Here is a 25,911-nt window from a genome sequence, read left to right as displayed (position 1 = left end):
TTTGGCAAGCAAGTTCTACTGCTACCAACATCAACACCTTATTATTATTATTTTTAAGGTTTCCATCACTCTTGTCTATTTATTCTTTCTGATAAAACTGATAATCAGTTAGTAAAATCCCAAAAATATTCCTAGTTGAATTTTTATGAAATTCAGTAAACTTGGTACTAATACGGGAAATTCAGTAAACTTGGTACTAATATGGGAAAAATCAACTTGTTAGGTTTTTCAGGCTTATCATGTTGAGCAACAGAGCCAAACACAAAGAGGACATATACCATCTGATTCCTTTTGTATGAAGACCTGAAATACATAAAACTAAACAATGGTGGCAGGATCAGATGGGCCAGAGAGGGGAGACTGGTGATGGGAGTTGTGGGGTAATTACTGGACGGATAGAAATGCTCTTTATCTTAACTGAGGTGATGGTCAAACAGGTATATATATTTATCAAAGCTCAATGAAAACTATAGTTTGAAATGTAATTGTATGTAAAATATACCACAAAAAAAATTTTAGCAAGAAAAAAAGAGCATGATCTTTTTATTTATTCAAATCTCCTTTTGAATCTCTCAGTAAAGAGCCAATCTCTTCATGTAAGTCCTGCTCATTACTTTTATAAGAAATGCCTATGAATTCTATGGTTTATTCTTTTATTTTTCTAAGTTTTTCTTAGTTTATTTGTTTGTTGCTAAACAGAGAAGCAATTGATTTTTATTTATTCATCTTTGCTATCTGATATTATATGATCTGTAAGTAATGAAAAACTTTACTCTTTTCCTCTTTATTGTTTCATCTTGTATTGGTCAGTAGTTTAAAACATAAAATAAAAAGAGAAAAAGTGGAACACTTGGTTTTAACAAGACTATAGTTAAAGTAAGTCATACATTAGTTTGCCATAGGTATTCTTTATCATATTCAAAAAACATCATAATCCTACTTTAAAATGTTCTAAAAAAGGGTCCCTAATATCACATTACAATGGAATTAGAAGTCTTAAATAAAATTTTAAATACTTCAAACCTAGAATTGTAACTTGTTGCTAAGATACATTTTTTCAGGTGGGGTTAAAGGTAGTCATAACCCCAAATCAAGGATTTACCCAACCAGTATTATCCACCAGAAGCCACCAAGCCATACAGACATTTCTCTCAGTAGCTAAGAGAATGCCATCAGAGTAATTTTTAAATTCCAGTAAAATGAAAAAGCATTACTACATGCTTTTAAATTTAAAAAAAAAAGGTTTCAAGAATAAAACAAAAAGCAAACCAGTTTTTCAAAATTTAGACATTCTGTCTTAACATTACAAACCTGGGTTCTTAGTATTCTTAGTTGGACTATTCCTTCGTTTTCTTCTTCTCTCATCCTTTCTGTAGTGAGCTGCAAGCGTCCAATCAAGTTGATTTTACCCCTTTTCTGAACTTTTGCATTTTTTCTATAAAAAAAGTCAAGTCAGTGTTTTATAGTGAAAGGGCTTTTAAACATATTGTAGCAAAAATGTCCAACAGAAAAGGTTTTTAGAAATATTCTAAATATTAATATACATAACTGTTTAACAGAGAAGTAACAAATAACCAACATACAGCTTTATATAAAATGAACTCTAAGACTTATGATGTGTCTGCATCCCAGGATCCTTAAGAGTGGCAAAATAATAATTTAAAAAGCTGAAAAAAAAAGAACCCTATGATTTCTCTCAAACACAATAAAAGCTCTGTTAATAAAAAATGGGTGACTACACTCCCAGTAATAACCAAGTTAATATAATTTATATTACCACAAAATGAACATATGTGGGTCATTAATTCAGCATTATCTTCTAATTGCATCTTCAGAAAAAAATGCTTTGTTATGGATAAAGCTGCTTTAGAGTGCAAAGGATGTTTATTATTATTTTTAATTGAAGTATCACTGATATACACTCTTAGTTTCAAGTATACAACACAGTGGCTCAACAGTTGGATACATATTATTAAATCATCACCCCAATTAGTGCAGTTATCATACTGTCAGCATAGGAAGATGTGACAGAATCACGGGGTATATTTTCCATGCTGTACTACCTACCATCCCCGTGACAACTTGTATTATGATTGAGAACTTTTGTGCCCCTTTATACTCCCCATCTACCCATCCCAACACCCCTGACCCCCAACCACCAGTCATTTCTCAGTGTCTATGAATCTACTACTGTTTTGTTTTATTGTGTTTTTAATTCCACAAGTAAGTGAAATCATATGGTATTTGTCTTTCTTCACCCAGCTTATTTCACTGAGCATATGAAAAATATATAAACATCTCTAGCTCAATATTTTAATAGACAACAAAATGGTATAAATCTAAAGTGATGACACTATACAGATATGCTTAAATATCATGTAAGGAAAATAATTACTTTGCTAAAAATAAAGCTTTAAAATTCAAACAAGGTATTTTTATTTTAGATCAACCAACATAAACCTTACATTAAACTGAACTCCTGGTTCACTGAGAAGAGGGTACCTTCTGTAAAGTCTTTGGGTGAGTTGACTTGAGGTTCATACAATAGAACTTGCCGTTTGAGCTTTGGGAAAGCTACTAAAGACTAAGAAGAACAGAGAGAAAACAATTAGCAGCTATAAACAGTATGGAATATTAAGATCGATTCTTTTACATGGCCAACACAGGTGAGAAAGTTTTATTAGCACAAATTCAGAATTCAAACATTTATTTGGTATCTCCATGAATATAACAATGTAAATGCATAATGAGGAAAAAGAGATTGGTTGTAAGTGACCACAACAAAAACGACCTGCCAGTTATGTACCAGCTATTTCTCTTCTAGGTAGTAATTTATTCTGGAGCTTTTAAGAGATCTGTGGAGTAAGGGAAAAACGTAGCTCAATGAGCAAGAGGCCAATGAATACATTTCACACAAGCTCCCAAAAGGCCAAAAAGTTTTCTTAGACTTTTGGTCATCATAAAATCTTGGAACACATTTTCAGTAGGAAATCTCTGGTCACACTCCTCATATTTAAATACCAACTCAATCTTTCTTTCTTTCTTTCTTTCTTTCTTTCTTTCTTTCTTTCTGACTTTCTCCATTTTAGTAACTGGCTTACTTTCAATTTCTTTTCTTCCCACAAATACCTCATTGGTGTATTTTTCTTGGTTAAAAGTATGTTTCAAAGTGTTACGTATTCATAAATTTATTACAAGCAAGCCAACTCATTTTTCCTATGTGCTGGATACAATTTCAAAAACAAAAGGCATAAACAAACCCATAAAGTCCTTCTAAGCTCAGCATCAGGGAGTTCAGTTGCAAGTTTCAGATTCTCAAAGCTGATTTTCTCTCTGGGTCTTTGGTTCCATGCAAATAACACAGCCAGCTGAAACGTTGTTACCTCTAGATCATACTGACCTACTTCATTCTTAAATGTTATCTGTAATAGAAAAGGTAATTTAAAAAAATAAGAATCTCTTCATGATGATCATCTACTATAGTATTTCTGTAGTATTTTATTAAGCATGTATAAATTGATACTGTATTTTCATAAAACATTCCCTATTTCTTCAACAATAACAGCACAACAATGTATTATTTAAGCATACTTGTAAACCATGTGCTGTATTAGGAAAACCAAATATTAAGTACATAAGATTATTTATTAAGATTGCTAGTTGTTTTCCAATATTCATTCTTCCTTTCTACACAGAAACAAAAATTTTAGCAGACCTTAATGACTATCCAAAATAAAGAAAGGCTCATTTCCCAGCTTTCCCTGGAGCAAAATGTGTCCATGTGACTGAGTTCTGGCCAATGAGACTGTGAGCAGAAATGATGGGTGAAACTTCAAGAACTTAAATAATGTATATCCTCACCTTTCCGTTCCTGTTGGGCTGGAAGACAGACACAGTGGGAACCATATTAGATTCTGTAGACAAAGGCAATACTTTAAGGATGGTGCTATAACCAGAAGCCTTTGTCCCTAACATGGAGAAAGTATACTGGGATCCACTATACCTGCTCAAACTTTTACATGTGAGAGAAGCAAAGATCTATTTTTTTAAAGCAACTCTTACTTGGAGTCCTGGTACTTTTAGCCAAACCAGTATCTTAACTAACACACCATCTACTTACAATTCCATTTGACATGAGATGATGCCAATGTAATTTTCTACCACTATGATTTTTTTTATAGAATTCTTCCACTTCAGGTATCAAATCTTCCAGTTCAGTAGGAAGTGAGACAAAGACTTTCTCAGAACTTCTTGACCATGCACCAGCATTTAGAATTTTTATATTAACCGAATCAGCTATAGACAAGAATATCAGAAAATATAAAGTAAATAATCTTGACAATGCATAGATAAAAGCATTCAATAAGTACATATACACATACAGGGTAAGCTTTGGTGAAAGATAAGACTAGATTTTTTTAACAGGGGTTCATTTATTGTTGCAATTTGAAATGTATGAAAAATTAGAATATAATCCAAGACTAAAGATTTTATTAAAAGTATCTTTTTGTTTCAAAATAAGGAGCAGCAAATCTAAATTTTGCTTTACAGATGTCTTCAGGGAATGTGGACTTTGTAACATCTTTCTATCTATTACTGCTAAAGCTTTTGATTTTCTGGAAAATAATGATAATCTTTTAAAAAGTTAAAGAAAAAACAATCATAAAATAATACCTGGTAAAGCCAATTTATTATTTTTGTGCATTTCCTTAAAAGCTTGGTTCAAATCTTCAGATACTTTTATGTCCTGAAACATTCTAGCAAGCTTGTTTACATAATCTGCTGGCATACCAACTTCCTATGAAAACCAAGGACAGAAAAGATAATGAACACTATATAATCTGATATATACTATTAGGGAAAAATTTAATGGAAAACCAAGTTTTAGATGCTTTAACACAAAATTCTTCTTCTCTTATTGATTGATTAGAATGTTTGTAGTCTAATGCCTATTAAATTTGATTCTTGTAAACTAAAAAGGATAGTATAGGCAATTCAGGCTAATATGCATGAATTTCAGTGACCACAATATAGTTAAATAACACCAGTCTTCCAACCTACAGTTCAACTTCCAGTTACCACTACATATTAAATGTGAGTAATGCATAAAGTACAAATTTCACTTCTCAGTGATCAATTGCAATACTTTTCAAAATCGGTGAGTCATCTGTTCTCAGTTCACACACAGCAAAGCATGGAGTTTGGTTGCATCCTCATCTTCCAATGATAAATCTACATGACATTTTATAAAAATAGATAATCAAAAGAGGTAATTTGCCAACAAAGATAATCAAAGTTCACCAAAGAAATGAAAATAAAATGGAACATGAATGGGATTATAGAACAAAGAGTTGACTGGTTGCAATGTTGATACTGCCAATGTCTAAGACTAACTATGCAGGCATAGGTGCTTACTAGTGAAAGTAAACTATTAACATAAATGAGAAAAGTGGTAGTGACAAGAAAGATAAGATACACCACGGGAAGTGATGCCAGCAAAAACTTTCATGACACTTAAAGTTCCAAAAACAAAAGGCTGGAAGCTGATCCAAACTTTTATGACAGTTCTTTAATTGGCACACAAAAAAATGCTTAGTCTGTATTTTAAGTTACATGACAACAAGGCAAGTGCTAGTCAAACTACTCTTTATTTTAATAACAGCTTTACTGAGATATAATTTTTCACAAAATTCACCCTTTAAAAATGTACAACTAGGTGGATTTTAGTATATTTACAAAGTTAGGCAACCATTACCACTATCTACTTTAGAACATTTCATCACCCCAAAAAGAAACTCCATAGTTACTAGCAGTCACTCCCCATTCTCCCTCCTCCCACCCAGCTCTCCTGGAAATGACTAATTTACTTTCTGTCTGTGGGATCTGGCTATTGTGTACATTATATACTAGTGGAATCATGCAGTATGTGGTCTTTTGTGATTGGCTTCTTTCACTTAGCATGTTTCCAAAGTTCATCCATGTTGTAACTTATACCAGTAATTCATTTCATTTTATTGCTAAATAATATTCCATTGAAAGGATAGATCACATTTGTTGTCCACTCATCAGTTGATCAACATTTTGGGTTGTTTTCACTTTTTGACTATCATTAATAATGCTGCTATGAACATTCATGTACAAGTTTCAGTATGGAGTGTTTTCATTTCTCTTGAGTGGAATTACCTATGAGTAGAATTGCTGGGTCACACTCTATGTTCAACTTTCTGAGGAACTGGCAGTTTTCCAAAGTGCTGCACCATTTTATATTCTCATCAGCAATGCATGAGGGTTCTAATTTCTTCGCTTCCTTGTCAACATTTGTTACTGTCTGTCTTTTTTATTTCAGCTATCCTAGTGGGAGTGAAGTAGTATCTTGTTGTGGTTTTCATTTGCATTTCCCTAATGACTAATGATGATCTTTGATATTTATTGATCATTTGTACATCCTATGTGAAGAAATGTCTACTGTAATCCTTTGCCCATTTTAAACGAGTTGTCTTTTTACTGTTTAGTTTTTTATATAATCTATATATAATACCAGACATATGAAGTGCAAGTATTTCCCTTACTACTCTTATTTACAAACTAAAACACTTCAATTCTGAAGGTTTCTTATGTTTTAAATTAGTGTACTAAATACATATTAATTTTAATTTTTTCTTTTTCCTGTATGTTTTTAATGCTTTAAGAAAATTTCATAAAAGTCACAAAATAATCTTTCCCACTGTTTCAGTCTGCACTGTAATTTTTACTATCCCACACTACCACACACATCAGAGCTATCTATAAACCTGTAATTTGAAATATATGTAAATGAAAATATATATGTATAATACATAATAATATATACAATTATATACACATTATATGTAATTTCATTACTATGTTTTATGTTATGTATGATAATACCATATATATAAATGAAAGATATTTGTTTTAATATAACAAAAAATTCCATTGAAATGAACTGGAAGGAATGGAGTTAAAATATTATACATAATTTCATACTATATTTTAATATATTATGTATGACAATACCATGTATAAAAATGAAAGACATACTTGTTTTACTATAACTCAAAATTCCAATAAAGTGAAAGGAACAGACTTAAAATATTTTGGTATGGGAATTTAGTCATAATTAGCCCTGGTTACTTTAAATAAGCCATCAACTTGTACATATTGGTTCTTTTTGCTACACAGAAGTATTTACTTACAAACATCCCTGGAGTTAATTAAGCATTTAGAGTTTTTGAAACACCTTAAAAATGGAATGACTTGTCCTGTAGCATATTTAATTTCAGTACAAATCAGAGTGGAGATAATGAAAAAATGAAAAAGCAGAAGCAAAGCAAAAGTGCTTTACTAAAAAGTCTTTATTAATACACTTTATTAGATATCACTTTACTTTATATAAATTGATACTGTATATTCATAAAACGTTCCCTCTTTCTTCAACAATAACAGCACCAGAAAGTATTATTTAAGCATATTTGTAAACCATGTGCTGTATTAGGAAAACCAAATATTAAAAAAAAAAAAGTACTTACTCTTAGCCACTCTACCATATTCTCTTCAATTTCACTATCAGCAGAGATGTCTAATATAAGACGACGTGTCAAATGAGCTTTGTGATACCTCATAAAAACGTCTTTGTTTTGCACATATTTAAGTACCAAGAGCTGTACAGAAAACAAAATTACTTTCAATTCATATATATTCTTAGCCATCTCTCATTTATCCTCCCTTTCTATATCCCCCAGTTGTCAAAATTTGGAAATTCATATAAGTATGTACAGATAGAGGCCTACTAAATGTGCATCTCTGAAAAATAACCAGTCTTGATATACTACTTTACTGCTTTAACCAAATAACCTTTTAGTTCCTATAGACATCAATTTTTCAGATTTTATATAAAATGTGATAAAACTTCACATGAAATACAATGGTTCTTCCTGAAGTTTTTCTTCCCCACATCTTTGCTTTTTTCTGATACTAATCTTCTTTTTAGATCTTCCTGTCTATATAATTTTACCTGCTTTTTTACCCCCTTTGTATATGGGCTCATATCATATGCTAACAACCAGGAGACAAATAAAGATGAAAGCAACTAACTCTTTCTTTACATTCACTCATCCTTAGTTATTTATTTGGGGCTCTTACAAAAAGAAAGAAGTGAACAACTGCCAGTCTCTCAACTATTGTTTCAAACACTATCAGCTCCATTTCCCCTTTTTTGTCCTTTAAGGGGAACTAGAATTTAATTCCTTAAAAATAATCAAGAAGGGGGAAGAATTAAATGTGATTTCCCTTTCTGGCAGCTACAGGATAAACATTTTCAGAAAAAAAAATAACTGCCCTGTAGAGAATCTGCACTGCAAAATTTCATAACACTAGTTGCTTATAGACATACATTTTTAAAAATTGATGTTCCCACAGAATAAGCAAAATACAAATTCAAATAAAGTAATTAACATTAAAAAAATTGTACCACTTCTTTAAGCTTTGCTTCAATCTCTTCAGAGGTTAGTTTTTTGCTTAATGGTGTTTTTCTTAGCAACATGTCACAGTAATTAGCAAGTAGCTCAGGGCATTTTGATTCAGGCTGAGTTTTTAATCCCACCCTAAAAACAAAAGCAGTTGAAGAAAAATGACTGGTATCGCAAATATATTTTTTTAAGCCAATTTTTCACAAACCTCTTATGTTGTATAAATCCAGTGATCAAGGCTGGGACTAGGGTGAGCAAGAAGACACCTAAGGTGCATAATTTAAGGGGGTAGTCAGTCACTCTTAGGTTCCCATTAAGTACACCTGCAGGATGCTGAGAGAGAGACCTCCTTAAATTTTGTACTTGAGGTGCCTCCTTGCCTAAGGCTAGTGGTGGTCTTGCCAATGATCTTTAAAGGATTTTATTCAGAAATGTGTTAAAATACCTTTGAAAACCTGTGTAAATCTTTGCATATTTGTAACTTAACATTTAAAAATTTTCATGATTCATGTTAAGATAAAACTGCTACTTCATTCTTCAAAATATATCCACTGTAACCTAAACTCCACAGTGTTGTGATATTTATCATCATCCATTTAAAAAAACTATAACTGAACTTTAACAATGAAGAAGCTCTACTTCACTTTCCCAACCATACTTTAAAACCAGTATTGTATTGTTATGCTTGTAAGTCTTGTATTTATTCTTTATCCTACTTCTCTAAACTATATGTGTACGTAAATTTAAATTCAACATTTAAAAATTTCATGGGTATGTAAAATTCAAGTGTTATTTTCTCCCAGTTGAATTACCCAAATTACAGGTACACAACTTACCAAAATAATATAACTACATTGCGTATGTATAAAACATATGCATCTGTGATATTATACTGCATGTATCAACTCTTAATGAGTTAGATGAAACTTTTTTCACCCCATTTTGAATCTAGGAATCAAACCACGATTTTATTTCTACTTTTTATTTTTATGTATTTATGTCTTAGCCCTCAATAATTTTATTAACATCAGTAAGTAGATGGGACGGGAAGAAGTTTTCCTTACTATGTTAATTCATTGAGCACTTCCCTATTTGCTAAAACAAAAACAAAAAACATACTAATGTAAAAATAAGTTATTTTCCTTAAAAATATCCACACTGGTGTACTCCAGTAAAGTCTTTCTGTATCTCTCAAGGTAGACATATGCCAGTGTGAGCACCATTAACTTACATAAGAATCTATCCATCTCTTCCAGCTATTTGCACTGTCAGTGCCTAGCTCCCGCATGAACTACTGTAATAACTGCAGTGGTCTATCTCTTCCTCCAGTTCAACCTGTTGAGAAGACAGCTCTAAGTCTCTTACTGTTGTTTTTTTTTAATTAGTATGTCATTTCTCCCAACTTTGGCTGTTAAACAGTTTAGTTTAGTTTTTAATGTTCAGCTATTTAATTATGATGAACCTGGGAATTTGTATTTATCCTGCTTGGGACTCAAAGAGATGCTTGAATCTGAGAGTTAGCATTTTTCATCAATTTTGGAAAACTTTGGTCAATAGCTCTTCAAACACTGCTATGACCCCTTTTTGGTCTTCTATGATAAATTTTTGTTTGTCCATTAATATGTATTATTTACTCATTATCTATTTAAACTTATTATTACTGAGATAGAATTCACCATCATTCAAAGCATGCAATTCAATTTTTTTAAAGTATATGCATTAGGTTGTACAACCATCACCATAGTAAAATTTTAAAACATTTTCATTAGCCCTCCCCTTAGCCATCCCCGCCCAAAACCTTGCCCCAACAAACCCATACTCATTAGCAGCAAAATCCCATTCTCCAGCTATCCCTCCCTTCCACCACCTCCTGGCTACAAGTAATCTACTTGTTGTCTCTATGGACTTTCTTACTCTGGACACCTCATATAAATGGAATTGTACAATATATGACATTTTGTGACTGATTTACTTAGTGCAATATTTTTAAGATTCATCCATTTTATAGCATGAATCAGTAGTTTATTCCTTTTTAAAAGTATTTTTATCATGGTAAAAAAGATTTACTGTTTTAACCATTTTTAAGTGCTTAATTCAGTGATACTAAGTACATTCACAATGTTCTCCAAATACTATCTCCATCTATGTCCAGAATTTTTCAATATCCCAAACACAAATCCTATATCCATTTAGCAGTAACTTCTCATTTCTCTTCATCCCCAGTCCCTGGTAACATCTATTCTACTTTTTCTATCAATGAATCTGACTATTCTAGGTACCTCGCATAAGTGGAGTCATGTAAAATCTGTCCTTTCATGTCTGGCTTAGCACAATATTCTCAACATATCATTCATGTAGTAGCATTATAAGGATTTCATTCCTTTTTATGACTAAATAATATTCCATTGCATTGATATACCACATTTTGCTTATCCATTCATCAGATAAAGACATTTGGGTTGGTTTCCTCTTTTGGCTATTCAGAATAATGCTGCTATGGCACATTCATGTACAAATTTTTGGGTAGATGCATGTTTTCATTCCTCTTGGACATTTACCCAGGAATGGAACTGCTGGAATATATGGTAATTCTGTTTAACTTCTTGAAAAACTACCAAACTGTTCCCAAAATAGCTGCATACCAACTATGTATGATTCCAATCTCTCCACATTCTCACCATACTTGTTAATTTTAACAATTAAAATTTTTAGCCATCTTAGTGGGTCATAGTGGTATATCACTATGGTTAAGCTATTTATCTTAATTATTTTAAAGTCCTTATCTGCTAACCAATATTGGGATCATCAGATTCTTCTCTTAGTTGGTCCTATGTTTCTCTGCCTTCACAGGACTAGTAATGCTGTATTGAATACTGGGCACTGCATTTAAAGAATCAGGGAGGCACCACATGACATCACCTTCCATGAGCAGTAGGTCCGCCTACTGTCCTATGAAGCGGCTGATTACATGGATCCAATCAGGAACTGAAGTGTTTTGAGGCTGGGCTGCAGTTTGGTTATAATAATCAGTCTGCCTCTGGTTAGTCACTGATTCTAAGGAATGTCCCTCCTGGGCTTTCAACTGAGAACCTGGTGATTTTGTCATTCCAGTCCCATGGGTGTTCACCAAAAACTGTACTGTCCCCTGGCAGTATTGTGCAGCCTGGGCCAAACCTAGATTTTCAGCTGCTTCTTTTCAGGAAAACACAGCTACAAATAAATCCTCAACTAACCTTTGAAAAGTTTTCTCTCATTTCTCTAAGTTTCAAATCTTCTGTACTAGTTGCTTCTGTAACTGTCTGATAACATTAAAATTAGTATTTTCTAAGTTTACCTGATTTTTCTGGTTGTTCTCATTGGAAACAATGGCCCACCATGAACCATTTCTTTCTTCCTCAAAACTGAGTCTCCCAAATAACCTGGATGCTACTAGCAGCTTTATTCTTCTAGAATTATCACCTCTACCACCTTGAATAACTACAACACCCATGTTCTGCTGCCTGGGTCAGCTAATAATAGTAGTTTTATTCCATGGGAATTTTCTACTTTAATCTGGAGATAAAGGTGAGACATAATGATCTCTTTAGAATGAGAAAATACAGAGAAAGCCAACAATCCCCACTTCTGCTAGAATGTAGAAACACTTTCACACACACATTAAATGACAAACATACAACACTGATCTCTGTAGCACTATTAGTGATGGCAAAATATCAGAAACTACTGAGTGTAGCAATAAAAGGATCAATAAACTATATTTACCATCTATTAGAATGCCATGCTGTTACTAAGAATAATGAATTTATAAAAAACCCACAGCTGACATACTTAATGGTGAAAGACTTGAGAGTATTCTCCCTAAAATCAGGAACAAGACCAGAATGTCCACTTTCACCACTGCTATTCATCATTATACTAGGGGTTCTAGTTAGAAGACTTAGGCAAGAAAAAGAAACAAAAGGTTTCCAAATTGGAAACAAAGAAGTAAAATTATCTCTATTGCCAATGTTATGATCTTGTATATACAGAGTATGAGTTTACAAAAAAGGTATTAGACCTAGCAAATGCATTTAGCAAAGTTGAAGGGTATGAGATCAACACACAAGAATCAATTGTGTTTTTATATACCACAATGAAAAATCCAAAAGGAAATTAATAAAATTCCATTTCCTATAGGATCCAAAAGAAAAAAAATACCTAGGAAAAAATTTAGTCAAGGATGTGGAAGCCCAAGCAGAGTGAAAGGACCACCCACGCAGAGCTGCACCCTGCAGGTGCCAGAGCCTAGGCTGGCTGAGGTAGACACTGTAAAAAGGCCAATCATCAGGTGTCAAAACCTGAACACATAAGAGGTGTACTGACATAGAGGAGTGGCCAGGTGTATGAGATGGAGTATGAGAGACCAACTTGATAAAGAGGGTGTCCATGCAAGGGGCGGTGCTAAGGTGCCAGTATGATGAGGATACTTGCCGTACTCAGCAGTTTCTGATATTTTGCTATCGCTAATAGTGGTGCTGCAAAGATAAATGTTGTCCATTTGTCATTTTATATGGGAGAAAGTGTTACTACAGTCTAGATTCCCAGAAGTGAGGATTGGTGAGGCAGTCCAATCAGGAACGCATCCATGATGAAAGGAGGCCAGGCACTACACCTGTAAATGTGTATGTGTATTTTTAAGTTTTCCACCTAGAAGACCTGGGAACAGTGACATCCCAATAGCAATGAACACACCTGACATCAGATCTTGTCCACTAAGTATCATCATCCACTGAAAGGAACTAGGTCTTCAGAAGAAAAAAAAAAAGGCTGATTCTGAGACTAGGGAAGTCAAAGTACAACATGAATCTGGAAATTGGGCCAAAAAGAAAGGCAGAGTTTACTGTGAAAAGGCCCACAAACTGACTACCACTAGTGAAGCTAGGATAATTTGAAACTCTAAATAAAGGAGAGTAAATTATAACTCACTGATTAAAATAGGAAACCATGAGTCCAAACTTAAGTCAACGTATAAATTGAAAATCTGATGAGCAATGGGACCTTTACAGTTTTAAAGTACTTAGCACAAAATACTTCATTACAAACAAAAAAAGAATAACTGCAAAACAGGAAGGATTCGGAGATTCTCAAGGTGGTGGTGTGAGTAGGGTGGCGGGAGAGAAATAAAGAATCATCAGATGGTATTTATAATAGTGTAATAAGTGAGTTAAGTTGGAGTAAAGTAGCTACCCTTGAACCTTTGGTAACCACGAACCCAAAGCCTGCAATGGCAGTAAGTACATTATCTATTGATAATCACCCTAAATGTGAATGGACTGAATGCACAAAGCAAAAGACAGAGTAATAGAATGGATAAAAAAGCAAGACCCATCTATATGCTGCCTACAAGAGACTCACCTCAAATGCAAAGACATGCACAGACTAAAAGTCAAGGGATGGAAAAAGATATTTCATGCAAACAATAGGGAGAAAAAAGCAGGTGTTGCAGTACTTGTATCAGACAAAATAGACTTCAAAACAAAGAAAGTCACAAGAGATAAAGAAGGACATTACATAATGATAAAGGGGTCAGTCCAACAAGAGGATATAACCATTATAAATATCTATGCACCCAGCACAGGAGCACCTACATATGTGAAACAAATACTAACAGAATTAAAGGAGGAAATAGAATGCAATGCATTTATTTTAAGAGAATTATTCAGCCATAAGAAGAAAACAAATCCTACCATTTGCAAAAACATGGATGGAGCTAGAGCGTATTATGCTTAGTGAAATAAGCCAGGTGGAGAAAGTATCAAATGATTTCACTCATCTGTGGAGTAAAAGAACAAAGCAAAAACTGAAGGAACAAAACAACAGCAGACTCACAGAACCCAAGAATGGACCAACAGTTACCAAAGGGAAAGGGACTGGGGAGGATGGGTGGGAAGGGAGGGATAAGGGGGAAAAAGGGGCATTACGATGAACACACATAATGTGGGTGGGGGTGCATGGGGAAGGCAGTATAACACAGAGAGGACAAGTAGTGATTCTACAGCATCTTACTACGCTGATGGACAGTGACTGTAATGGGGTATGTGGTGGGGACTTGATAATGGGGGGAGTCTAGTAACCAAAATGTTGCTCATGTAATTGTACATTAATGATACCAAAAAAAAAAAAAAAGAATAACTGCAGTGGAGAAGTCTGGCAGACACCAACTTAGATCCAACGAAATATGATCAGTATTGGGATAAATCAAAACTACACACTCTCACATAAAACACAATGAGAACAAAGTTTTACTTCTGCCAAAAACGTAAACCTGAATCTAATTATAAGGAACCCAACAGATTAACTCAAACTTGGGGATAATCTACAAAATAACTGGCCTATAATCCTCAAAGGCGTCAAGGTCATGAGAGTCAAAGAAAGACTGAGATGGTTCCAGAAGGAAGAAAACTGAAGAAATATAACAACTAAATGCAACATGATTCTGTACTGGATCCTTTGCTATAAAAAACATTATATGACTTATATGCTATAAAAAACATATACAATCAACAAAATGTAAAGTGGTAGTGTGCATCAAAGTCAGTTTCCTGATTTTGATAGTTGTATTATGATATCTGTAGAAAACGTACACCAGTCTACTTGGAATGATGAACAACTTACTGTCAAAGGGTTCTAGAAAAAAAAAGTATTATTGTATTCCCAAAGAGAAAATAATGATAAGGAATAGTGTTTATAACTTCATGTACATAAATATGACAACTTAGAAGAAATGAACACATTTCTTGAGGAACACAAGTTACCAAAATTAAAACTAGATTTGAAAAAAAGTCTGAAGAGCTTTTTGTATAAAATTTTACAGAAATTTTTAAAGATTTCTAACAAATCTATACCTATTAAAAAAAAAAAAAGCAGAACTCATGATCAAAATCTTCCTGTAAAGAAAACTCCAGTCTCAGATGGTTTTACTTATGAATTCTATCAAGCATTTAAGGAAGAAGTAATAGCAATTACACTAATTCTTTTACAACACACAAAAGGAGGGAATGACTCCCATCCTTTCTATGAGGCCAGCATAATCCTGATACCAGAAAATGACAAAGACATCTCCAAAAATGAAAACAGTAGAAGGCACAAAGACCAGAAAAGAAGAAGTAAATCCTTCATGAATACAGAAGAAAAAAAATTTAACAAAATATCAGCACACTGAATCTAGGAATATATAAAAATAATAATACACCATAACCAAATAAGTTTATTGCAGGAATTCAAACCTTGATTAAATGTTTAAAAAGATGTATTTCACCACATCAAAAGAATAATAAAGAAAAGCCTTATGAGCATTTTAATATAGAAAATGCATTTAATAGAAGTCACAACCATTCATTTTCAAAACTTTGAGTAAATAAGGAATAAAAAGTAGTCTAAGAGCACCTATGAAAAATCTCTAACTTTGTACTTAATGATGAAATATTAAAGCCTTTCCTTGTCAAAAAAGGCAATGATGCCCACTCTCATTCTTCTACTCAACACTGTAATATAAAGATCCTAGACAGTTGCAACAAGGCAAGACAAGGAAGTGATACAAAAATCAGAAAGAAGTAAAGCTGTCTTTATTCATAGATTACATGATTGTTTACATAGAAAAGTCTTAAGAAATCTACAAAACTACTAAAACTAATAACTTTAATAAGGTAACAGGATATAAGATCAATATATAAAAATCGACTATTTCAATATACTAGCAAAATACCATATCAAAAGAATAATATCACGCTATCTGTCTTCAAGACTTACTACAGAACTGTATTAATCGTGACTATATAATGGCCTAAGGTACCCAAACAAATCAATAGAACAGAATAGAGCCAGAAATATATACACATTCTTAAGTCACTTGATTTTTGATGAAAGATACCCAAAACAATACAGTGGGGAATCGAAAATATTTCCAACAAACATTTGGATGAAACCACTTTCTAGCCACATAGAAAAGAAAAACAATTAAATTGAACTCCTAACTTACACTATATACAATCATTAACTTGAGATGGATCTTCTAAACTTTAAAATTACAAAGTTTCTAGAAGAAAAAAAAAATTATCTTCATGTTGTAGGGGTGGAGACAAAGGTTTCCTAGACAAAACCTAGAAAACAAAAACCATAAAAAAAAAGCATACTGTATACTGAATATATATGAGCTCTTATAACTCACTAATAAAAAGAAATAATCCAATTGGAAAACAGGCAAAAAAGCTGAACAGACACTTTATAAAGGAAAATAAAAGAATGACAAAAAATATATGAAAAAGTGTTCAACATCAATAGTCATTAGGGAAATGGGAATTAAAAGTACAATGGGCTATCACTATATATATCCAGAATGACTAAAATTAAAATGACAACACTAAACTTGGTGAGAATGAGTATCAACTGGTACTCTCTCATACTTTGTGGGTAGGAGTGTAAACCAATAATACAACCACTATTGTGGAAAACTGTTACATGCAAAAACATGGATGAATCTCAAACACACTAAGCTGAATTTAAAGAAGCTATATGCCAAACAATACGTATTGTATGATTCCATTTATATGAAGTCCTATCAGGCAAAACTAATCTACATTGAAGTAATCAGAACAGTTGCCTCTTAAGCAGGTGGGAGTGGGACTGCCTCTTAAGCAGGTGGGAGTGGGACTGCCTGGTAATGGGCATGAAGTAATTTTCAAGGATGATGAAGATATTGCACATCTTAATAGGGGTGTATGCATTTGTTAAATCTCACAATACTGTACACTTAAGAATTATGTGTATGACTGAGTGTACATTTTATCTCAAAACATAAACACATACCAATTTAAATTAATGACTACATGTTGAGTATTTGGGGAGTAAAGGTTACTGATGCCTGCAATTTCTTTTGAAATGCATTTAAAAAATTGACTGATGGACGGATATAGGGAGATAACATACTTGATAAAGCAAAAGAGTGACTTTACTGTAAGTTTAAAACCTTTCATGAAAAAAGGTGGAGGCAAGGGAGAATGAGGAAAACTATTATACATTCATATAAGTAGATTGCCAAGATGTAATGTTACGTATTTCACATATTTCACAATTTATAAAGAAAACACAATAAATGCCCTCTTAAACTATGTCAATTACTATAATACCACTCAGTAGTCTTATTACTCAATAGCTTGAAAGATAAAATGAAAACGATTAAATTAAAAAACCCTGAATAATCACTGTTCCTTTTTAAGAAATGTTATTTTTCAAACATTTTAGTCATTATGTATAAAATGTTAGCAATTCTCAACTAGAAATTACATCAAAAGATTTTTCCAATTAACCTTTAGTACTTAGTACTACTATGAAGATAATGTAACTAGTTCAGATATTAATGTTTCATTAAATTTTGATTTTTAGATTTTCTATAATAGTACTTAGCACAAGTAAATTCATTTTACCAATGAGAGATCAATTTTTAAAAATGGTGATATAAAAATTACACCAAATGGATTTCCTTTTTTATCATTATGATGAATTGAGTCATATTCTATACTTTTACAGGTAATAAAATAACCAGTGACTAATAAGGAGGGAAAGATAATCAAGCAGAGATTCTAGAAAGCTAATAAAACATTTTTTCCTACTTTAAAAAATTAGGTCAATAAATTTTGGTCACAAAAGGAGGTAATTTAATGTAAAATAAAAAATTGAGACATAATTTTTAATAATCAAAGGCAGCAGAAATCATAAAAGTAAAAAAACCAAAAAACAAACCTATTAGGATCAGGGAAACAGGACAATATGCACACTCAGTAACATGTAACACACTTCAAAAAATTTTATGAATTTTAAACATGATTTCTTAAAAACTTACCCCTTCTGCTTCAAAGGTAATTCAAGTTTAAATATAGTAGCATCATTAACAACTGCTTTATATGCCTACAAATAATAATTAAAACAAAACATAAACATAATTTTTAGTATTTAAAATAGACAAATTGCTGTAATTCCAAAATTACATAAAAATATACATCACTTTTTATTTTTAATGATGTGTCTGGTCTCAGAATTTTTCAAATCAATAACTTCAACCTGCTCTTGGTCATGTTATGATTATCATTATTCTCATGCTTGACAACCAATTTTCTCTTGTTCACACAGTCTGAAACATTTTCATACCTCCTTTCTTCTCACATCTCCAGTATTTCCACTCCCATATACACTCTCGGCTGATTATGTGCTTTGCCTATTTCACTGAGAAAACTGAAGTAATCAGAATTCCCTCTTACTTTTCTTGTATTAGTTTTTTCCCTCGCCGTTGCTTCTGTAGCATCAGCAAACTTCTTAAATCTTTAAATTCTCTCTTACCTCTGTCCACCTTCAGCTACTGCCCTATTCCTCTCTCTATTTCTCTCTAAGCTAAACTCTTGAAGAATTCCCTAACTCACTGTCTCCAACTTTCCTAATGCCATTCTTACTGGATGACATTCTAATCTGGCTTTTCCACCACTATTCCACCCAATCATTCTTGCTGAATACAATGGTTAACCCCTATCTTATTTGATCTATTAGCAGCATTTTAAAAGACTGTGCCCTCCTTCTGAAAGTGCTTTTCCACTTGTTTTCTAGGATACCACTCTTGATCACTCCTCTCTCTCCTCTCTCAGAGGTGGTTCCTCAACTTTCCGGTAAGTAAATTTAGAATGCCCAGGCCAATCCCTGAATCTCTTTTTTTCCATCATCACTCATTATATTGGTGATCACAGCCAGTGTCAGTGCTTTAAATACCATCTATATGCTGAAGCTCCCAAATTAGTATTCCATGTCCTGTCCCTCCCTTAAACTCCAGACTTGATGTTGCTAGATGGATGTTTAATCAACATTTCAAGGTTAATTTGTCCAGAACTGAGTTCCTAATCTCTCTGCAACCATCTCCCCAAAACCTGCTTCTCCCAAAGTCTTCCCCAGCTGAACAAGCATACGCTTCTAACTGATCAGAATAAAAATCTGAATGTCACCCTTGACTGGTCTCTTTTCACCACATGCCATATCTGACTCATTGGCAAATCATGTATATCTATTTTCATAATATTCAGAATTGAACCACTTTTGACTTTCTCCACCCACTACTATTCTGGGACAAGCCTCCATCATTACTTAAATGAATTACTTAAATAGGTTCTTCACTGATATTCTTGCTTCTTCTCTTGCCACCCCCCACCCCCTTCAGTCTATTCTGTTTGCAGCAACCTGGTGATCCTGTTAAAATGTAAGTCAGGTCTTGTCATTCTGTTAAAAAATATTTCAATGATTTTCCATGCTGCTCAGAGTAAAAACCAAACTCCTTACCATGACTCACAGAGTCTTACATGATCTGCTCTCCTGTTATGTCTTTGAGTTCATTTCCTACTCTTCTCCCTTTCACTCAAATCACTCTGGCCACAGCCACAATGACCTTTCTGTTCCTGGAAAATGATGACAATATTCCTGCCTTTGCAACTTCTCTCCACTGTGGATGGAACACTCAGACAGCCATGTGACCTATTCTTTCACCTTGATTCAAGTGTCATTTCAATGAAGCCTTTGCAGGCCACTCAATTTAATATTTCTAACCACCTCATTACATCCACAGTCCCTTAACCCTTTTCCATCCATCCATGCAACCATATAACTATCTATCTATCTTAATAGAGTGAGAAAAAAATAGCCTACTGGAGAAAGCTGATTGTCTTTTTAGAGTCACAAAAAAAATCTAATTTGGCAAGTAATGAAAGATAGTTGAAGAGATGAAAAAATGAATGGTAATTTCTAGTGACAGGTTAATGACATTCAAAAAGAGACAACTCTAAAGGTAATGCTAGGTTTCATCATAATTATCCCATATTAGTGAGGGAGAAAGGGCAGATGGGAAGCAAGGCTAAATGTGACATAAGTCCCACAGGAGACCTATGAAAGGGCAGAGAACAGAGGAATCAACTCTGCTGGGGACAGGATGTGGGAGGAAGGTAGGGTATCAAAGAACTTCCAGAACTTTGAGCTGGGTCTTAAAGGAAGGATGAACAGGAATTCAATAATCAGTAATATTCAAAATCAGGAAAATATTCTTGGAAAAATTAGGAAGAGAGAAAATTTCTAGATGAATTCTAGTTCACAAGCATACCCAATGCTTACAAAAACATATAACAAACCAAATATAAATAGGGTTGTCCTCCACTGATGAGAAAGCAGAGCTACTAAGTGTTTAGTTTGTAGTTTGATGGCATAGTGATGCAAACTTCTCATTAAAAGTAAATTATAATAGTAGTGTTAATATATAGGAATTTATACCTTATCTCTTGCAGTAAGAAATCGTGGATCATCTTGAAAAGCTTCTTTGACGAGTTTACTAAATCTATTAAATAGTGTAAGTAACTGCTCAACATATTTCTCAGAGTCCTAAAAATAAAATGTTTTATATTCAATTGAGTTTTTAAAAAGAAAACAGTAATATAAAAAATGAGAAAATATAAACACAACTTTCATAGAACACTATAGCTTTAAAATTCAGGAAATTTTCTGAAAACATCTTTTCTTAAAATTAAAAGGTGCTTCAACATTATGGTTTTGCCATCAATTACTATTTTAAATGCCTAATCCTGCATTTAAAAATGACCTTAATTACATCTATCCCATTGAGGAAAACTTACAGTAGTAATAGTTTCAGCAGCTGCTACCATATCGGCCAAGCCAGCACTGATGATATGTTCCTCCAAGTCTTTCAACATTGGCTCTATCCCATTAGGAACTTTGTCCATCAATGAAAACATTAAATGTAATTCTGAAAGGATAGAACACATTCATATAATTTTTTCATTTATTAGAATAAATTTTCTCTTTGATTCATATCATGGGTCTAGAAAGCCTATGATAGTATGAGTTTGGAGAAATATTAGTTGGAATTTGATGACCTTAAGAGTATTCTGTGGGTTAGTAGTTTAAGATCTGTTATAATAAGAACTGTAACTCCCTGATCTACCCTCTCTGTTTGACAAAAATTATTAAAAAAAAAAAACAACTAATTAAAAGTGATCACATACTACAGAAGCCTCTCTTAAAAGGTGAACCTGGCAAGCATCTAGTAATGTACATAATTATTGAGTCACTACATTGTACATCTGAAACCAATACTGTGTATCAATTTTATTCCCCAAAATAAGTTAAAAAAAATTTTTTTAAAAAGGTGATGGCATTTGACCAATGCAATGGAATATTTTTATTCTAAGAAATATTAAAATTTACAAAGAAGATTAGTACATTTCATAAAGTAGATGCAGAATTAAATACACAGTCACATCATTAAGGAGTAAAAAAATCATGTCATTAGATTGTTCAGAGTAATCATTGTAAAGGTGCACAAGAGATACTACAGAACTGAATTTATAATTTTTTCAGTTTACAAAAGCACCTTCTCATGTTATACCATTTAATTGACCTTCACGAAAATCAACTCACAGAACTGGCACCACTAAAGAAATCCTTTCGAAGGGAGTCTAACATGGATCAGACATAACTCTACTTAGCTTGGCATACAGAAATTCAAATATTTAATACATATCAACAAGCAACTTGCTTTTTACAACAAAACTACTTCTAAAGAGTGTATGAATTTAAACGAATTGAAATACATACTTCAAATTCAACTAGATTCAATAAGACCTTACAATTCAATCATACACAATGAAATCTGTAATACATCAAAATGTAAAAACCGGTTATCTCAGGGCAACAGGGATATGAGTGATTTTCACTGTTTTCCTTTTGGTTACAACATACTTGCTACCTCCCAAAGTATACCTTTATTAATAAAATATAAAGTAATAAAAAATACACATCAGAAATCTTAAAACTGTAAAACATTTTGGGAACTGGAATGAAGATTATTAACATGGTGAGTTCGATTACTTTCTAAAAATATTCACTGCAAGGTTCCACACAGAAGTCAAATACCTGGTTCTATCCAATATCATATGTTACCATTTAAATTTTAGCCTTTAAAAGCAGAGTCCTACTTTTGAGAACAAACTGAAATTTAAACACACACACACCCCCAAGGGGGAAAATGCTTAAAATAAAGTTTTATAACTTGCTTTATAGTTCTTCTAACTGCACTAAATATTTTATCATTTTCTTTATGCATACTTCATTACAACAAATATGCCTATGTATATAAGAATGATCTAACAGAAACTTATTAAAAGTGATCTGCTTCAAAGATACCTCTTTAAAAGATTAAGAGAACTTCAGTGATGGTTTACCTACTTTCAGTTTCATTTCGCTTGATCATGCCTTGGCACTCTGCTAAGATAGTCTCTTTAAAGGATGTCACAAGGGCATTTACACAGCATTCCATGAGCTGAAATATATCAAAATTTGGTCAAGGCTACTATAAGCACAAATCTATTCCACTCCACTTTGCTTTATAGCTACAAAAAGACTTATTGATCAACAACAACAAAAAGTACACTGAAGGTAGATTTTACTTACCTTTAATATAGGATCATTGAAGATGGGATACTCTACTAGTTTACTGGAGTGTACATCCCTCTAGGAAAGGCTAAAGAACTTAGGTTCTCTTTAGAATTTTAACAAAAGTCCCTAAGGAGGGGAGGAAAACAACTGAAAAGTGTACAAAACAAAATGGAAACAAAACAAAACCCCCAATGAACTCTGGAGAGAACCTGTGTTGGAATTAGATTCTAAAATTCTAAAACTATGAATACATGCATTCAACAAACCATTGCTTGGATGCCTATTATGTGTGGGCACCAAAGAAGTATGTAGAAGACAAAGAAGAATAAGATATAACCCCTGCTTTAGAGGAGAGCACTGTCTAAAATAAGGATGAGGAGGTAGGCAAACTAATAAATACAATTAAGCAGCAACACACACACACACACACCACTAACAAACAAAAACAAGCAAAGGAATGACTTCTCTCTGGGCTAATTAAAAAGGTTTTGTCTACAAGATGAAATAAGTACAAGTCCTGAAATGGATTGAGTATCTAGGAGTAAGAAGCTGAATATGGTAGGGAAGACACAGGGAGTGGAAGACAAAGGTAGAAAGGTAGGCTGGAGCCTGATTATGAAGGAAAACCTATGGTGCGGGATTTTATTTTATAGGTAGGGGAGGGAAGGAAGAATCAAAGGTTTAACAGAGGATAAATGTAATGACCTTCTACTCCCCCCAAGTCATTTAAGAAAGTAAGTCTAATGGCAGCAAGGTAGGTAGTATTGAGCGTTGGCAGGAGGCTGGTAAAAAAGGCTGTTGAAATACTCCAAGATGGCCATGGTCTAGTGTTCTAGGTGGCTCTGAGGAAATCCACTTCACTCCACCACTGCTCCCTCATGTCATGTACTTACACATTTTTCTTGCAGGCATAAAATAACATGAATATATGTGAGTACTAAAGCAAGGTACACTCTGACTGACTGATATGCCTCTTCTGAAAACCAGATCATTTATCTGTATTAAGGGAATTATGTGTGTCTTACAAGTTGTTTATTAAAATTTCTCTGTGAATTATCATAATGTTGATAATTACTGATGCTTAATTTAGGTAATGGAAATTCGTTATACTATTCTTTCTGCTCTTTAAAATGTTAAAAAAATTTTGGTAACAAAAAGTTTCTTATAGGTCCCTTTTGAGAATTATGCTAACAACTTCACAATCCATGTATGTCAACTTCTGTCCTAAGAAAAAGAATACACACATGAAGTGGCTGAGAAATGTCTGTCCTGCCAAGGTGGGAAGCTTTGCCCCAAATACTGAGTAATCTCATTCTATACCAGCTCTGAAATATGCTCAACTGAACTGACCTTCAGCAGCAAAATACTACTGAGAATAGGTAAATCTAACTATATGTAACTAATGGAGAAGAAAGAAAGTATGAAATAAACTCTAAGCCCCAATCACTTCATCTCCATTTTCTATTTCATTGATAATTTACACCTGACCAAAATCCTGTTCAGTGGTAGTCCAATTTTTCAGATTCCAAAAATCTAGACCAATGTGTTTCAAATTAATTGTTGTGAAATCCTTGTTAACAGCAGTGACCAGTGTTTTAAGAATAACACTGAACAGAACAAAAAATATCAGGGCACATCACACATAACAAGTATCATGTTATAAATATTTTGTGCAAATAAATACAGTATGTATAAAGCCACAAAATAACATTTATTTTTTATTGTGGGTTACAATGAGGATTAAAAGAGGAACATAAATTGGCAAGATAACTGAAGTATAAAATGAGCAGAATTTGGTAATGCTTAGATGAAAGGAGTTAGGGGAATAAAAGGTTGTTGAAGCAATGTCTAGCTTGTGAGATTAAACAAATGATTATAACATTTTAATAAGCATTTACTCTATATTAAGCCTTGTGTTAAATGCTTTACATACACTATCTCATTTAGCCCACATGACAATTTTATGAAGCATATATTTAATATATGTGGAAACTAGCATAGAAAAGCTAAGTAACTTATAAATGGTACACAGTTAGTTCATAAGGTCTTGAGTAGTAATATGCAGGCAGGTATGTGATTCCACAGCCTACAACTTTCATTACTACGTTAACAGAGCAAGCATATACTTAGTAATGGCTACATCCTCAAAACTGAGTTGTTAAAAGGAACAGAGAAGTGTACAACATGGTTTATACACTCAGTGACCTTCCAGTTGGGGACACCTAACTGTATCTAAAATTGTGTGCACACTTCATAAATAATAGATGTTTATTAAAAGATGCTCAACTTCACTAATAACACAAAGAAGTAGAAATACATATATTGTTACTACACTATAAACTTCACAAGGACAGAGACTGCATTCTCTCCATAGCTATGTATGTATTAATGCTTTCACACATAGTTGGTGCTTGATAAATAATGCAACAAAGCAGTCTTTAATCTGCTACTAAATCAAGTGTTAGAAACACTACAGTGGCAATTCAAATAAGAGGAAACTGATGAAGGCTAGAGAATTTGGGGTAACTTTACTGAAAGACAAGTTATGTATAAGGATTCTGAAGGATATGACTAGGCAGAAAAAAGTAAGAAAAGTAGAAAGTAAAATATTAAGAAATGTAAAACATTACTTAAAAATGAATCCAAGAAAAAACAAACAGAATGTCATATATGAATAAATATTCCTTATTGGAATGACTATATAGAATGACTCTTACTAGATAGTACTGTTAGAAAAATAGGATACGGCCAAATTATGAAGGGTCTTGAAAATCAGAGATAGAAAATAATACAATTTTTTTAGCAAACAAGTAAAATAATGAAGTGATGTTTATGAAAGATTACTCTAAACTCACAAAGAATACAAATGGTTCATAATAAGAACAAAGATGCCCAACCTCATTAATAATTT

The 25,911-nt window shown here is 33.1% G+C and overlaps 1 protein-coding gene across 2 annotated transcripts in view; it reads right to left on the bottom strand.

The window, feature by feature from the left end:
* CUL5 (cullin 5) overlaps positions 1 to 25,911 on the bottom strand; it is a 150,204-nt gene that overhangs the window by 5,649 nt on the left and 118,644 nt on the right. For both annotated transcript variants that reach the window (XM_036902660.2, XM_036902661.2), the window contains 11 exons: positions 22,791 to 22,884; positions 21,179 to 21,309; positions 20,820 to 20,927; positions 18,367 to 18,431; positions 8,492 to 8,624; positions 7,551 to 7,682; positions 4,675 to 4,798; positions 4,121 to 4,296; positions 3,261 to 3,422; positions 2,466 to 2,584; positions 1,312 to 1,435 (listed from right to left, as the gene is read on the bottom strand). In XM_036902660.2, the coding sequence (XP_036758555.1) occupies positions 1,312 to 1,435; positions 2,466 to 2,584; positions 3,261 to 3,422; positions 4,121 to 4,296; positions 4,675 to 4,798; positions 7,551 to 7,682; positions 8,492 to 8,624; positions 18,367 to 18,431; positions 20,820 to 20,927; positions 21,179 to 21,309; positions 22,791 to 22,884 (1,368 nt within the window). The remainder of the gene's footprint in view (positions 1 to 1,311; positions 1,436 to 2,465; positions 2,585 to 3,260; positions 3,423 to 4,120; positions 4,297 to 4,674; positions 4,799 to 7,550; positions 7,683 to 8,491; positions 8,625 to 18,366; positions 18,432 to 20,819; positions 20,928 to 21,178; positions 21,310 to 22,790; positions 22,885 to 25,911) is intronic.

Source organism: Manis pentadactyla, chromosome 13 (genome assembly GCF_030020395.1).
Source record: "Manis pentadactyla isolate mManPen7 chromosome 13, mManPen7.hap1, whole genome shotgun sequence".
Taxonomy (NCBI): domain Eukaryota; kingdom Metazoa; phylum Chordata; class Mammalia; order Pholidota; family Manidae; genus Manis; species Manis pentadactyla.
Note: the sequence above shows the minus strand (reverse complement) of the source record. Positions and strands in the feature narration are given on the sequence as shown.